The sequence below is a fragment of the Pholis gunnellus genome, assembly GCF_910591455.1.
Source record: "Pholis gunnellus genome assembly, chromosome: 10".
Classification (NCBI taxonomy): Eukaryota; Metazoa; Chordata; class Actinopteri; order Perciformes; family Pholidae; genus Pholis; species Pholis gunnellus.
This window is the reverse complement of record NC_136537.1, coordinates 7,482,463-7,497,026: the sequence shown is the minus strand read 5'-3', so window position 1 is coordinate 7,497,026 and position 14,564 is coordinate 7,482,463. Positions and strand designations below refer to the sequence as shown.

General features: G+C 44.7%; 2 protein-coding genes across 2 annotated transcripts; both read right to left on the bottom strand.

The window, feature by feature from the left end:
- Positions 1–1,349: 1,349 nt before the first annotated feature.
- Positions 1,350–3,098, bottom strand: LOC306702011 (uncharacterized protein). The gene is made up of 2 exons (XM_079167488.1): positions 2,867–3,098; positions 1,350–2,665 (listed from the first exon to the last, which is right to left on the bottom strand). Exons 1-2 carry the CDS (start codon positions 3,033–3,035, stop codon positions 2,001–2,003), a joined length of 834 nt encoding a protein of 277 aa, XP_079023614.1. The 5' UTR covers positions 3,036–3,098; the 3' UTR covers positions 1,350–2,000.
- A 1,316-nt stretch (positions 3,099–4,414) lies between these two features.
- sh3bgrl (SH3 domain binding glutamate-rich protein like) lies at positions 4,415–14,247 on the bottom strand. The gene is made up of 4 exons (XM_079167174.1): positions 13,997–14,247; positions 7,346–7,531; positions 5,736–5,816; positions 4,415–5,307 (listed from the first exon to the last, which is right to left on the bottom strand). The coding sequence occupies exons 1-4, from the start codon at positions 14,039–14,041 to the stop codon at positions 5,272–5,274; spliced, it is 348 nt and encodes a 115-aa protein (XP_079023300.1). The 5' UTR covers positions 14,042–14,247; the 3' UTR covers positions 4,415–5,271.
- Between the last annotated feature and the right edge of the window lie 317 nt (positions 14,248–14,564).

Below are 14,564 nucleotides of genomic sequence, written 5' to 3'. Positions count from 1 at the left end.
AGGGATGCAGATACGATGATAAACATCCGTGATGTGAATGGGTGAAACAAAAGATTTGACTAAGTTATCCCAGTAGTCTAATAACAGAAATGAAAGCAACAAGTTTTAACTTAAGCCAGTATTTTAATTTGTTTATAACTTAATTAATTTCTATTTTTTCCTGTTTTGTTCAGCTGGGTTACAATTGCAATATTTGATAGCGGCTGTATAAATGTAAGAATGACTGAATAGATAGCGTTGATTCAAATCTGTTAGAGAAAACCTTCTATTTTCTATATTTGTCACCGCTCAGTGAATCAGCCTCCACAAAGCCCATTGAATAAGTGCATGTTGATGGATCACCGTTACCTTCACTGTGAGCCCAACGGTGAGGATTTGTGCTTCACAGGTTACAAATCAACCCTAAGCAGGCAAAAGCACCATAAATCTTCATCCTGTATTGCTTTGTCAGTTCACGCTGGACCTCATTGTGAGGTTCAGGTGCCTTTAGGACAACTGAAGACTCCACACTCAGTCAAAGGGTTGGAATGGTGGATATTTAGAGGCTGCCAGGTCTCACTAAAGCGCACCATCATCATAGGTCCGTGGGTGTTTCAGCAGCAACGTATAGGGTAACAACCGCCAATTTGTATGCATTCACAATCTGAAGCGTTTGCAGGGTTTATATAGTATACTTGCAGTACTTCAGTGATGTGGACACATTGGACCCTGGGAGAGGTCTCCAGTCCTTCACAGTTTTCACACAGACACACCAAGTGATGTGAGCTATGAAGTTGTCAAAACATCATATTAAAAAGGGCAAGTACTACTGGCGTCATCATTAAAGGGAAACAAAACACCCTGACCCAGAATTGATTTCATGCTATTGTAATTATACTTGTCAGTGAAGTTAGCATCAGTACACACATGCGCTGTCGTCCTAATTTGGATTTCGGAGCATTAAGATTGAAATGATATCAAGTTAGTATGGATTTGGTCCATTGAAGTTAAATTTGACTTTCCTGGTAGGCTTATATAATTTGGAATGTTTGTGTTTAAACAAACCTTGTCAGAAGTTGTCTTAAATCTCTTTATTATGGTTGAATGTAATGGTTATCTATCACGGGCCTCAGGCAGGCCTTCATTCATTACATAACCACACAGAATCCTGAGTAATATAATTTTGCCATTGCTCTCTGCACAACATAACCTAGCAAATTGTGTTGTTGTGTATAATTTGTAGTTTTTACATTTCCAAACTTCTACACATTAACCATAATATATCAGAAACACAACAAAACAAGTTACATCCGGAAAAAAAAGCCCTAAAATTCCTCTTTGACTGTCTCTACTAAAGCCCAATGTTGCCATGTTGTTGTATCACATTGCTCCTGATTTGGAGACATAAAATGAAAAATAAGTATTCACTTCAAGTCCCTTAGAAATCTTTTCAAAGAGGTAAATGGCATTCATTGTAAATGTAAGTGCCTTAATTGCATCATATTAAAGTAATCATAAAATGCATATGGTCAACCCACTTCACTTAACCATTTAATATATTTGATATATCACTTTAAAAACAAGACATTGTATTTTGCCAAATACAGAATCAATCTTTATTTACAAGGCATCTTCAATACACAGGATACATCTATAATGTAACACTGGATTACTCTTTGCTTCAAAATAATAAATACCTTACACACACCCATGTATATATCAATACAATGAGTTCAAATGTATGTCAGGTAAATACACGATGGTGTGGTTCTCAAACCTAACAGCAGATGGCACATGAGAGCAGGAACATTTGACATGTCATTTCACCAAGCAAGTAAACAAAGACATTGTGTAAATATAGGTAAACAAAAATAAAAGCTTGCATTAATTTACTGGATTGCACTTGTTTTCACATGCCGGTTGCACGTGGGTATGTGTACACTCAGAGTTAAAGAAGTGCAGAAGCAAAAGAGCCATAGCCGAGCATCACATTTAATACTTTGGTGTTTGCACGGTTGCCTTTATTGCAGATGAGTATTGTCAGCCTCTGAAATCCTCAGAACAGGGGAGCTGAAGTTGGACGAGCAGGGAACCGAGTTCTGGGTTCTCAGATAACTGATCTTCTTGCCGCTGCCCCCTCCTGACCCCTGTTCCAGACTGGCCTCCAGTGAGTCTGGCCCCCGGGGCTGGCTGCTGCCGGGCTGCGGCGGAGTCATCAAGCCGTGCAGGAGGCTGTTGCCCAGGTGGGAGTTACATCGAGCCAAGTTGTCAGTCAGATGCTGCATGTACACCTCCTCCAGCTGCTTCTCCAGCAGCCCATTCAGCACCGAGTTAGACATAGGCTCCAGGCCAGACTCATCCAAGCTGATGTTCACACTGGGCCCCATAACCAGATAACCCTGGTCTGATATGGACGAGACGGGCTCGCCTTGTGGCCCCTGTTGGGCTGGCCATTCCATCTGACGGAAGGCTTCAGGGCCAGCAGAGTAAAGGGCGTGCTGGGGGATGGTGGCCACCTGCAGGTCTGGATACTGTTCCAGGAGGCTGCAGTTGTCCAAGCAAACCATAAAGTCAGGGTCCAGGGTGAGGACCGGTAGACACCCAGGGATGAAGAGGCCTACAGGGCCTTCAGGCACCACTTTCAGTCCCTGGCATTGGGCGGTGTCTAGTTCCACCTGGTTTGGACCTGATAACCGAAAGGAAACTAGTAATCAGAATGTTGCGTTGCTATTTGGGCATGAAAGCATAAGAGAGATCATATCTGACAAAGGAAGAACATGTTAGTAAAAGGGAAGCAGACTAACTAGGCCGCGCAAAGTTACCGTTAGAACCGGTTTGGAAAGTTAAATATCAGATGGTTTGCATATTTCTTTACGAGGCTGTTTACCTGCTTTGGCTGAATCTCTCTGTAGGTCTGGAGAGTCCGGGTCGGAGGGATGGCTGTTTAACTGATCCGCACAACGAGCCTGTTCCTGCAATCTCTTGGGGTTAGACGCAGAGGCAAACTTTCTCTCCTCCCTGTAACACAGCACTCGGAGAAAACCTTCGGCCAACATGGCACAGAACGACTGTCTTCTTCTTCTTTTCCGTCTCTTATTCACCCGACTTCGCTCCTTGTGATTCTCGCTCTTGAGTGCAAATGGCACAGTGTCACAGTGTATGTTAAGCTCTACTAACTTGTTTCACTTCTGCAATCGAAAACTGGCCCCACCACCCATAACACCTACTTCCTTTATTAAACTGCAAATGAAAATCACAGTTTAGAGAAAAGAGAACAGGACATTTATACAAAAGACTGAAAACAACGTATGTAAAAATACCAACACAACATCTAAAAATACTGCATTATAAGTAAAAGTCCTGCGTTAAAGTTACTTAAATATAAGTACATTAGTATTGTCGAAGGCATTTAAAGTAGCAAAAGTAAAGGCCCCTGTGACTGATATATTATGATCACATTATTATAGTGTTCATACTGATGCAGTGTGCACATTAGCAGGTTATGTTGGCGCTACTTTATGTAAAGTAAGGTTGCTCAACCTAGGGGGCGAGGCCCTCTCCGAAGGGTCAAAAGACAAATCTGAGGGGTTGATGATTAATGGGATAGGGAGAGAAGAAAAAGATGTTATGCTACACAAAGAAAGCACATAGCTTTGCTTTTTTGTAAGATATTAGAGTTTACATGAAACCAGCTGAGCAGTCTGGAGAGGAAATCCCGTTTTGGTGGAACAAAACAAGAGTCCTCCACCAGACCTCGCTGTCTGTAGAGGGCTATAAGTGAAAAACATCAGGAACCACTCATTTAATCACCAATACATTAAGAGTACTCATGTGTGTACATCCAAAAAACCTCAGTGGGATACAACAAAAATCTGTTCAAGAAGTAGAGCAATACACTAGAGTCACAGCTCGTATTCATTTCATCAGCAATGTGTTGATCAACTGCCAGTCTCTCTCTCTTTCAAAGGTCTAGTTGAAAGTAGACGTGACAAAGGGAGCTGTGATTCCAGTGTGCAGCTGCTTTTTGTATTGCAATGTTATTCTTTATTAATTTATAAGCTTATCGTGTTATCTGATGTAAAATCTAGATCTGAAAAGCTGAAGCCGTCACAAAAATGTAGTGAAGTAAAAACTATTTCACTGAAATGTGGGGGAGTACAAATATAATTTGGAAATACTAAAGAAGTGTACAAAGATTTAAAAACAGCTGGGAAGCACTTTGAGCGGTTGGATGATATTCTGTGGAATATCAACTAATGAGTGATGACAAATCCTGCTTTCTCTAACACAATGTTAACACTTTTAAGACAATGAAGTCACAAACACCAACTGTAAATTCATTAAATCGTACATAAAATATGTCACAAGACGGCAGATTTGTTTGACTTTGTCACTTATTTCACGAAAACCACCAAGGAGTACTCAGAGTCAGGCGTGCAGTTTTATTTGCAGTCTTATTTTTATTTGGAAGATTGTGTAACACCGGGATTACCAACACAATGTGAAACAAGATGCTGATGGTGAAACCAAACAGCGATCCGACTCCCCTGAAAACACAAACGGCAAATAAAAAAACAACAACTCAATTTCACATCCCTCTGTGTGTATGCAGACTTGTAATTTTGGCTAATGTGTTATCATTTTAAAACATATATCATCTCGTAGAAAAAAGTTTGCTATTAAAAACAGCATTAAGACCGTATAGAGTAAATAAAAACAGGGGATGGGATTGTGATAGATCACTTTTACAGAAGGTGCTGCAGGTTTTGGGCGATGACGTAATGGGCACGAGCAAAACGTGTTTCCAGGATCCGACAGATGAGACTTGTTCTAATTGAACCCGTCGAGTGAAATGAATGAGGATGATGTATTATGGACGACGTCCTGTTGGCCAAATGATGAATCTGTGGAACAACTTTCAAAGTGCGTACGTTTAGTCGTGTCCGACTGCGTGTTCTCAGAAAGGGAAGCTACGCGCTCATGCTTATGGTTGATTGACATGTCGTTAGGCCAATAGGCTTCGCGGGCTGACGTTAATGAGAGGAAGCAGAGCTGTTTGTAGATACCCATAATGCACTGCTTCAGCACCTCCTTTCACTACAGCTGACAAGGCACAGCTGAACACAGATTCATAGAAAACAAAAAAAAAGTAAATCACATATTTATAAGCCGAGCGAAATGTTGCTTGTTTTCATCCTGGATCAGTTCTTGGTCCGCCCTGGGTTCAGGTCTGGGTTCAGGTCTGGGTTCAGGTCTGGGTTCAGGTCTCAGGTAGAAAACGGTGTAAAGCTGCTACTGCTGTGCTTTCTTCGCCAGAGCCTCGGCCTCCTGCCGAGAGAGGAGGGGAAGAGGGAGAGAGCGCTATAATAAAATGGAGGATAATGGTTGATATATCTCCTGCCACGGAAAACCCCTCTGTTGCTATGGTAACTGGCACACCTCCCTGCAGCTCCTGTTGTGGCACAGAGGAGGCGCCCGTGTGCAGGAGAGCGAGAGGAGAAGGAGAAGGAGGCCTGCTTGGGTGTAAGGATATCAGGAACAGATGTATTATGTAATGTGTCTGTGTGTGTGTGTGTGTGTGTGTGTGTGTGTGTGTGTGTGTGTGTGTGTGTGTGTGTGTGTGTGTTTTCTGCATGGACAGCACACTGTGAGGGTAAATATATATTTAGGCTCATAAGCCGGTGTTACAGGAAAATATGGCCCCAGGAATGCAGTTCAGTGAAGGGACAGACGGCGGCGTGTTCGTCAGCTTATACCTTGGAGCCGGGGGGAGCGGTCAGACCCAGGAAGGCATACACGGCGTTGTCCTCTCTGGCATCGAAGAAGGCCTCGTAGTTCTGAGGAAGAGGAAGACACACGGAGATGACTCTCGATGCGGATTGATCGACTGCAACCTGAGGAATGATAATGTGAAGCAGGCTTTGGATCAGCGCCCTCGGGCGACCGTCTGAATGAGTCGTTGTTAGGGTGGAGTTATTTGGGAAAGGTCTCGGTCGTCGATCCGATAGGAGGGCATTGTGTTTGTAACCCACAAGCAAACACATTCACCCGTTTAACTGTTGAGTTGCCTGCAGTCTCTCTCATTCCTTCTCATTCCTTTGTTTTCACTCCTTTTTGCTCCCACACACACACACACACACACACACACACACACACAAACAGATTCTTGTAAAGAGGCCGTACAGCTGCTAGTATCCTGGGAAATGCTGTTGTCTTTGTCTGTGACATTCAATACAGCCCGTCCCGCTTTTGCAGCTTCGCTTCCAGCCATCCGTTAGCAGCACAGCATGACTGAAGGCGTCTGACGGGACCAAACTAGCGTCTGCTAGGAGAGATGATGATGTTTAAAAGGAATAAATAGTTTGACATTTTGAGAAAAAAACACTTATTGACTTTCTACCTGAGAGTTAGATGAGATGATCAATACCAGTCTTATCCGTTAAATATGGAGCCGGAGCGAGGTGACGGTTTGTGCTTCACCACAGAGTTGAGCAATAAAGAATAAAGAGCTGCCCTGGCTCTGTCCAAAGGTAGAGAAATCTGCCTCATTAAATAACACTACTGAAAAGGTCTATCGAGGGGTTATGTGTCTATATGTCGTCGCTTTTATACTTCGAACATTGTGCGGGCATGGTGTGGGCTTTAGTCGGATGTTGTTACTTTTGTACAGAGCCAGGCTAGCTGTTTCTCTCCATTTCCAGTCATTATGCTAAGCTAAGCTTCATATTCAATGGACGGATAGAATTGCGATATTGATCTTTCGGCTGCTTAAGTGCTGAACCATTCCTTTAAATACTGTAAAGACTTATGCCAGGCTAGGTTTATGGTAGACACATTCAAAATCATGAATGTGATACTATTCAAAATGTAAAGCAGACATTTCTTTGCCACTCGGGGCAGCGGGACAATCTAACATTGTCACCTTATAGCTAATGTGTTTGTTTCTTTTTCCACTAAATCTAGCAGATATAGAGCAACAATATCATTCTGATTCTGTCCACCTGTCAGTAAATCCAGCATCCATTCTCCTTTCAGCTCTGTTTAAGTCTCCACCAACTAAGATTATATACAGAGTAAAGTGGATTCATCTCGTATTTTTTTTGCTGAAAAAAAGACACTGATGAGAGCCGTGAGAGTGACAATGAGCCGAGTGATAATTCTCAGTGGGTTTCTACGTGTGACACCTTTCACATGACACATAGGTATTTGATTTATGGTGAACATAAAAAGCAGCTTTAAACATATTTAGTCTCAAAACATCAGAATCTGTATTCAAACCCCACCATCCTGATGATGATGATGGTGGGGCTGCAGCTCTGCGTGTGACCCGTCAAGAGTGGTACTGTATGTTCATCATGTGCCTCACCCCGCAATATTTGCTTTCGTTGAATATCTGTGGGGGCAGAGGGTTCCCCGTGGTCGGCCTGGACTCCTCCGGGACGTTCTCTCTCATCCACTTCCTGTTGCCCTCGTTGGCCGCGATGTCGCACTCCTCGAACGCGATCTTATTGGCCGCCAGGAAGCCCATCACATCCTGCTGCTGCTTTTTAATCTGCGTGCGACAGAGAGAGAGAGAGAGAGAGGAAGTTGTCAGTTAGACGTGTGTTAACTTTCAGCACTTGTGAGGAAACATAAGGGCCTCGGCTCACCATACTGCCCATCAGTCTGCTGCGAGAGCGAGGACACTTCTCCTCTGCTGCGAGACTTAACACCACAGTTACTATGTTACCGCTCGTTTGCTGAGTGAAGCAATACGACGAGAGTAGTGAAGAGGGTGAACTCGGGCAAGGCTAAGCAGGGACGGATGGTGTTTTATCTACGAGAAAGCGAGGAGGACGTCAACTCCCATCGTCCTCCGCACTTAATTGTTTAAAAACGGAGCCATTTCAAAAGCATGTGTGACACTTTGCATACATTTAAATTTGACACAATGTCAAAGCCTATTATTTCCATACAATAAAGTGAGCATGTTTGCCCACACAGGAAGACAGTGTTTGGCAGTGGCAGGAGAAGCTGTCTTTCTCACTATCTGGGTTTTTCACGCCGATGTGATTGTTTCTGAACGGCTCCCCGTTCTCACAAAAGGCCGTTCTGTCGCATTTGGCACGGCGCCATGTTTAACACTTGTCATACTTTATGACTCTTCTAAAAATAGTCCATCCTGCTTTTATGCAAAACCCACAAGCTTGCCATCTAAGAGGACGCAGATAACCAACGCGACGACACCGGCAGGAAATAGAAATGTATCGAGAACGACACCCTGTGGGATCTCGCCTCTTTTCAGAGTAGCACTGGCAACTGTGTTAGCTGCTCTGTCGCACACCGCGAGGTGATAAAAGAAGCTACAGAAAGGATAGAAATGTGCTGTTCCTGCCTCCATCTAAATGCATGTGTGTGTGTGTGTGGTTTTAGTATATGAAATTGTGGTCCAATGAGGGCTCAGTGTGTGTGTGTGTGTGAGAGAGAGAGGGAAGATGGCCTTACAAGGCCAGACGGAAACAAGAGCTCCACTGGGACTCGAGAGGAGGTAACTGGTCAAACGCGAGCCAAATAAGGCCTGCTGCAAGGAGACACAAACATCCAGCCTTAGCTGCACACACACACACACACACACATTCACACACTTAGAAATCAAACTAAGCCAACTTCATGGTCAAAGCACTACAAGGTTCTGTGCATGATAATCTATTCACTGTCTGGCTGTCAGTACCGTCAGCTCCTCCCAGCTTCATGGTGTTCAGACGAGACAGGTGGATTATTTGTCTTCCAGCCATCTGCCCGAAACAACATTGAGGCATGGAAATGAGGGCGCTGACAACGCTGGGCAGATTAGCCGTGGTGCAGTTTGAATCATTTAATGGCAGTTGCACTCCCGAGGACAAAGTCCTAAAACCAGCTCTTTGCCCCAGCTGCTCTAGAAACCGGCGCGGGAAGAGGCAACGGAGTGGAACGCCATGAGCTCTGCCTCTCCGTGAGCACATGACAATCCTCCCGTCTGGTGGAAGAACCTCCCCAGCCGGCTCTTTCGCCTTTTTGACTTCAATTAGCACACGATTTAAATAAGTAAACTAAAACTTTATCCTCAGTTGCTAAAATGACGAGTTGAGCACAAGGATCCGCTTTCTCCTCTTTTCTCCTTTCCCTTGGTGCACTCTGGCCGTCACCCAAGAAGCCCACATTGTGATGTTGCCAAGTGAAATTAATTTGTAGGGCAGACTGGCCTCATGCCATCTGCCCCTAACTCTAATTGCACAGTGAGAGTTCCCCCGCTTTGCCCCTTTTAGTCATTAGTGGGGCTCCTAGTGATTTAAAACTGGAAGAAAACAGGCGGGCCCTGCCTTTGGGTGTGGTAATAAACAACTGCTCTTATCCTGTTGCCCTATCGCTCCTTATCTGTCTGTCTGAAATGATAGAGGCTTATTCCTCATTGGATAGACAGGGGAGTGAGTCTGTGTCAGACCTGCAGACAATCAACAGGCAGGGCCGAAGTCTTTGGTTTTCCTTCATGTCTGCTTTCTTTCACAATACCTACATAGCTTGCCTCTGTAATGCAAATATAAACTGACATTAAGGCAAACAAAACTGCAAAAGCAGTTGAGAAGGTGTCTCTGTGGTGATGGTTTCGTCTAGACGTGGATGTAGGCAGTAACTCTTCTGTGTGTCTAGCCATGCTAGCACCATGACTCTGTGGATGGCAACACAGGTCAGTCGCTACACTACTTTGGTCCAGAAACTGAAATATCTCCAATAACGTATGTATAGATTGTCATGGAATATAGAACAGACATTCATGGTCCACAGAGGATGAATCCTACTGGGCTTAGTGTTTCCATGACATTTATTCTAGCACCACCACGAGGCAGACGAAAATATATAATAATAAAACGGATGTATTTGTGAAATGTATCTTTAAAAAAAAAATATTGGCTGGGTTACACTAACATTGTGTACAGACATTCATGATCCCCAGAGGAGGAATCCTGATAGCGTCGACGATGAGTAGGTCACTTATCCTGTGAAATATCTCTACAGTCACTGTACACGATGGAACAGTCACAACCTGGGCGATACCCAGACTACTGGTCTATTCTCTGGTTTATGAACAAATACCTCAAAAACTTATCCCCATCAGCCTCAGCTGAGTTTTGAGTTTAGAGACATGAGCAATACACCTGCCATGACATAGTCGCATCCCCTGGCGATGCTACGGTATACGCGTCTTTTAGCTTCAGAAGCTCTCACGAACATCGACGGATGGCGAGCTGTACCCAGCATGCCGTTCGGCGGTGTTACAGTAAATAACGGTCCCCTCTCAATGCAGTACACAGTGTGTAATGGATTAGTCGTTGATCATTATTTTGACTCCAAGTAGGCTAAGAAGCAATAAAACACAGATGTGGAGAGAGGGCATCTGCAACATCTTTGGTTCACATTCCACATCATCATCATCATAATCATCATCATGCGAGGGTTGCGTCAGGGCCATGAGATCAGATCTCAATGATCAGATCCAGAGCTAATCAATCCCTGAAAAAAAAAAAAAGCAGGACTCTGGCATTAACAGCTGCCAGACAACAACAGACATTGATTGGAAGCCCCGTATCTAGAAACACAGGCTTGGATCAATGCGATGGAGACTGATTCAATCATTTATGTCGACTCGGGGGCTGGGGTCAATTCTTGTGCAATGCACTCACACGGAGAGGAAAAGACAAGATGGTTGTCAAGCATTCTTCACAGAGAAGACTAAATGACATGTCTAATGGCTCGGGAGTCCAATGTTTAAAAGGAAACGCGAATGAACCCCGGCTCTGTGTGTTTGTTAGGGATAAAGGTCTTGATTAGATCACGATTGGACGCTCGGTGGAATTCCAGCAGCAACAGTAGCCTCCACCCAATCTTGAGCTCAGTCAGCATTACAACATCGTTACGGGAAAGAGCCCGACACTGCTGCTCTTGGCTGGGTTCCCTCGCTGCAGCCTGAAGGTGGAACAATAGCGAAAAGGCCAGAAAACAACTTTTTCACGCTGCAGCAGCCGTCCAACTCCAGCCTAGACCTTCAGGTCTTCATGCCAAACCTACAGAGGAAGACGAGCAGTGAATCTGAAGCAGGGAGCAGAAGAGTTGGATGTGAACGATGCTGCACAAACCAGGAAAGAAAACACGCACCAACGTGTTACTGATGCTTGGTACAGTTAGAGTGGCAATGAGGAAATTGTATAATAGTGTGGCTGCAGTGCATGAAGGGAAATGGGGCAGTAAATGTGCTTTGCTGCTGGCTGATGTTTTTGGCTCTTCCCACAGTTTCAGTTGGTGCTCTGCACGCTAGCTGCACCGCTACAGGTGTGTATTTACATGTGTGACATTTACATGTGTGAATTCAATAAGAACATATTGCTAGTTTGTTATCCAAATTTGGTAAAAGGTCAAACAAGAACAAGTGGTACTATTCTCTCAAACATACTGCCTCTACTAATATCCCATCACTGTATTTATTCCTTAACGTTTGTCACGGCGTGGATCAACATGAGGTTATTGGTCTGTAGCATGACTTCGTCTTTTGCAAAGCCACTGACCACAACAACAGAAGTCTCTCTGGAGGATTCGCAGCACCGTGCTTCAGGCGACTCAAACATGCTGCTTCTCATTACTGGGTGGAAAGACGATGATGTCAGCCCGCATTCAGTTTTGCAGGCATACCAGCCTCCACCAGGGACTAGCAGAGGTCAGGGGTCAGGGGAGAGCTAAGCTGGCAATAAGTGCTTTGGTCAGGGACACTCATCCACACTAACTGTGGCAATAAGCAGACCTGAATCAATCCTTTTTTTTAAGTTATTATTTTCCCTTTTTCCCGTCAGAAAGGTGTCGATTTCACACATTGATAAGATGCAAACTGTAGTTCGTGGCCTTTTGCTAAATAACATTAAATTATAAAAAAGGTGTTTGTGTTATATTTATCCTCAAACAACAGCTTCAAAGCTCCACAAACAGAGCGTTCTTTTCCAGGATTATTACATCGGGCTGCAATAAGTAGACGCTGTTATGTGGAAGCCAATGGACACACACACATAAAAGCTTTCATGCAGATGGGAGATGTTCTTCATTGTCTTTGTCATTTCCATAATGCACTCCGTTCCCCATCTGACCTTTGAGGTTGTTCAGTCCATTAAACCTTAAAGCACGTGGTTCTTCAGATGTCTACACAGAACACATTTATGTATAACTTTTGGCTGGTATGAGGATCAGATTCTGCATGAAATCAATTTGCATTAATATCTATAAATATGCACTGAACAGAACTTTATGTCTGTAGGAAATACACTTGATACTGATATTGATTCTGATACATCCCCCCGGCTGATTTTACAGCCTCTCTCTCTCTCTGTTTGACCTGCAATCGTTTCCTCAGTGGAGCAAAAGCTTTAATATATATACACACACACACATACACACTCCTACTAGTCTGTGTTTTGGCTGTGGCTCCACTCACATCACATGCCGAACTAGACTGGTGTGATTCATGCAGCAGCAGACACTGCCGGATGGAGGAATGCAATAACATTGTTCTGGTAGTTACCGATGCAATCGAACTGCAGGCGGAGTCTTTCGACCACAGCTCAGTCTCTCAGCAGCTCTTCACTACATTTGTGTTCCGTTAAAGGACGACATCGCACGGAGAGATTGCAACATCAATAGTGTATAAATCAGACGTGGAGTTCTCTGTTAATGTGGCAGCATCTCCTGAGTCTAAATGAATCCAGAGAAGTTGGTTAGCATAGCAAAGATGAAAGCAGACATAACGTGTTTTATGGCACTTTGCTTCAGTCAGCAACACTGTTTGTTTTTCTTCCAGCTCCAACGGGAGACGTAGACCCGGAGACAAAGAGACAAAGAGTCTGTGCGCCACTTAGGAGGACATAAGCTCGTCCACCTGTTCAAGCAGACTCTACTAAAGGCAGATCGATGAGAGGTAATGCATCTTTCCCAGACAGGCTCCAGCACAGCTGGCTCTGCACTCAGACCGCTCTGGCCGCCCTGTAAGAGCTGTATGAGCTGTATGAGCTGTATGAGCTGTCCTGCTGAAACACAAAAGGGAAATGTGCTTCTGCCTCTGTGTGTGAGCTGTGAAGACATGCTGCTCAATGGGCAGAAATCATTTAATTCAAGTCACTTTGGTTGAGGGGTTCTGATTCAAAGGGGTTCTGTTGTATCTACGCCATCTCCATCACGGTGCACTTTCAATTTTGCACCGTGAAACGTTTTTTTAGTGACATCCAGGACTGAGACAAGCAGTAATGTCACCGATTACGTTGAGACGCATGCGGCAGCTGGAAGCAAACTATATTTGATGAGCCGGAATTGAAGCTTTAGTGCACTTTGGCTAGCAAACGGTGAAATTCCCACAAATCAAGACCACCAATAATTCCTAAACAGAGCACAAGTGTTCCTGGGCCGCAGCTGCAGGTCTGAAAAAAAGGGGGCCCCGGAGAATTGCATCATCACCATCATTCCTCTCCACTGTGGAGCAAGGAGGACGCCGGTGGTCCTCTGGGCTGCAGGACAGTGATGAGACCCCCCCCCCCCTCTATCCTGGCACCCGGTACCTGAACAGGGCCTTTTTAGATACATTTATGGATTTTATTTTGTTGTTTTTGATGCTGCACGCCTTTCCTGTTTTGTCAGCTGCACAAACACTGAGCTGTGAGTTCAGGAAACCCTGTGACAAACCACAGCTGAGCCCAGTTAGCACCCTTTAAAACTTCCTCTCCGTCTCTTAAAAGTGCGTGAAAAGTTAAAGAGGGTCACTGAGAGACGCCACGCGCGTTTTGAGGAGGGTAGGGCAGCGTGTTTACTCATGAGTCAGCATGTTTATTGAGGATGGACATCAGTTAGTGAGTTCAATGAAAGTTCAGCTTGCGTTTAGTTTTTAGTTTGCATTGTCCGGCAGGCGATGCTGCAAGATGATTCCAGCTAAAAACATCACATATACACATGTTCTTTTATTTGTATCACTTACCGAAGTGGACCCGGAGGACGATGCAATGTAGACTTTAATCGACATGTTAAATCCCCGGTGCTGACACGAGTCCGGTACGCAGCGGTTGGTCGACCTGCTCCTCGCACTCTTTTGCCTGTCGGATCGCAGCGGGACGAGAAACAACAACGGCGAACTTCTCTCTGTCTGTCTCGCTCTCGGGCTGACACGCGTGTGCGTCTGTTGAAGGCAGCGCAGACTATCTGCGCAAATGCTCCTGCTCTCGGCACTGAATGGAGGTTTTACATTCCTCCTCCGCCTCTGTGCTCTGCCTCCACCCGCCCCTTTCCCTTCCCCCCCTCCCTCTCCCCCTCTCTCTGTAGAGCACACACACACACACACACACACACGGTTCACGCGCGCACACAGGGGGGCCATGGGGCCTATTATGATGGCAAGACAACAGGGTGATATTGTCTGAATATTTTCAGCATCGACCCCCATTGTCTGCAAGCCAGCGATTCGATATTGCCCTCCTTTTTAAACAGTAGGCCTACACGCGCGCATGCGTTCTTCTTAATTATGGTAATTTAATGTTAGGTGATTAAAA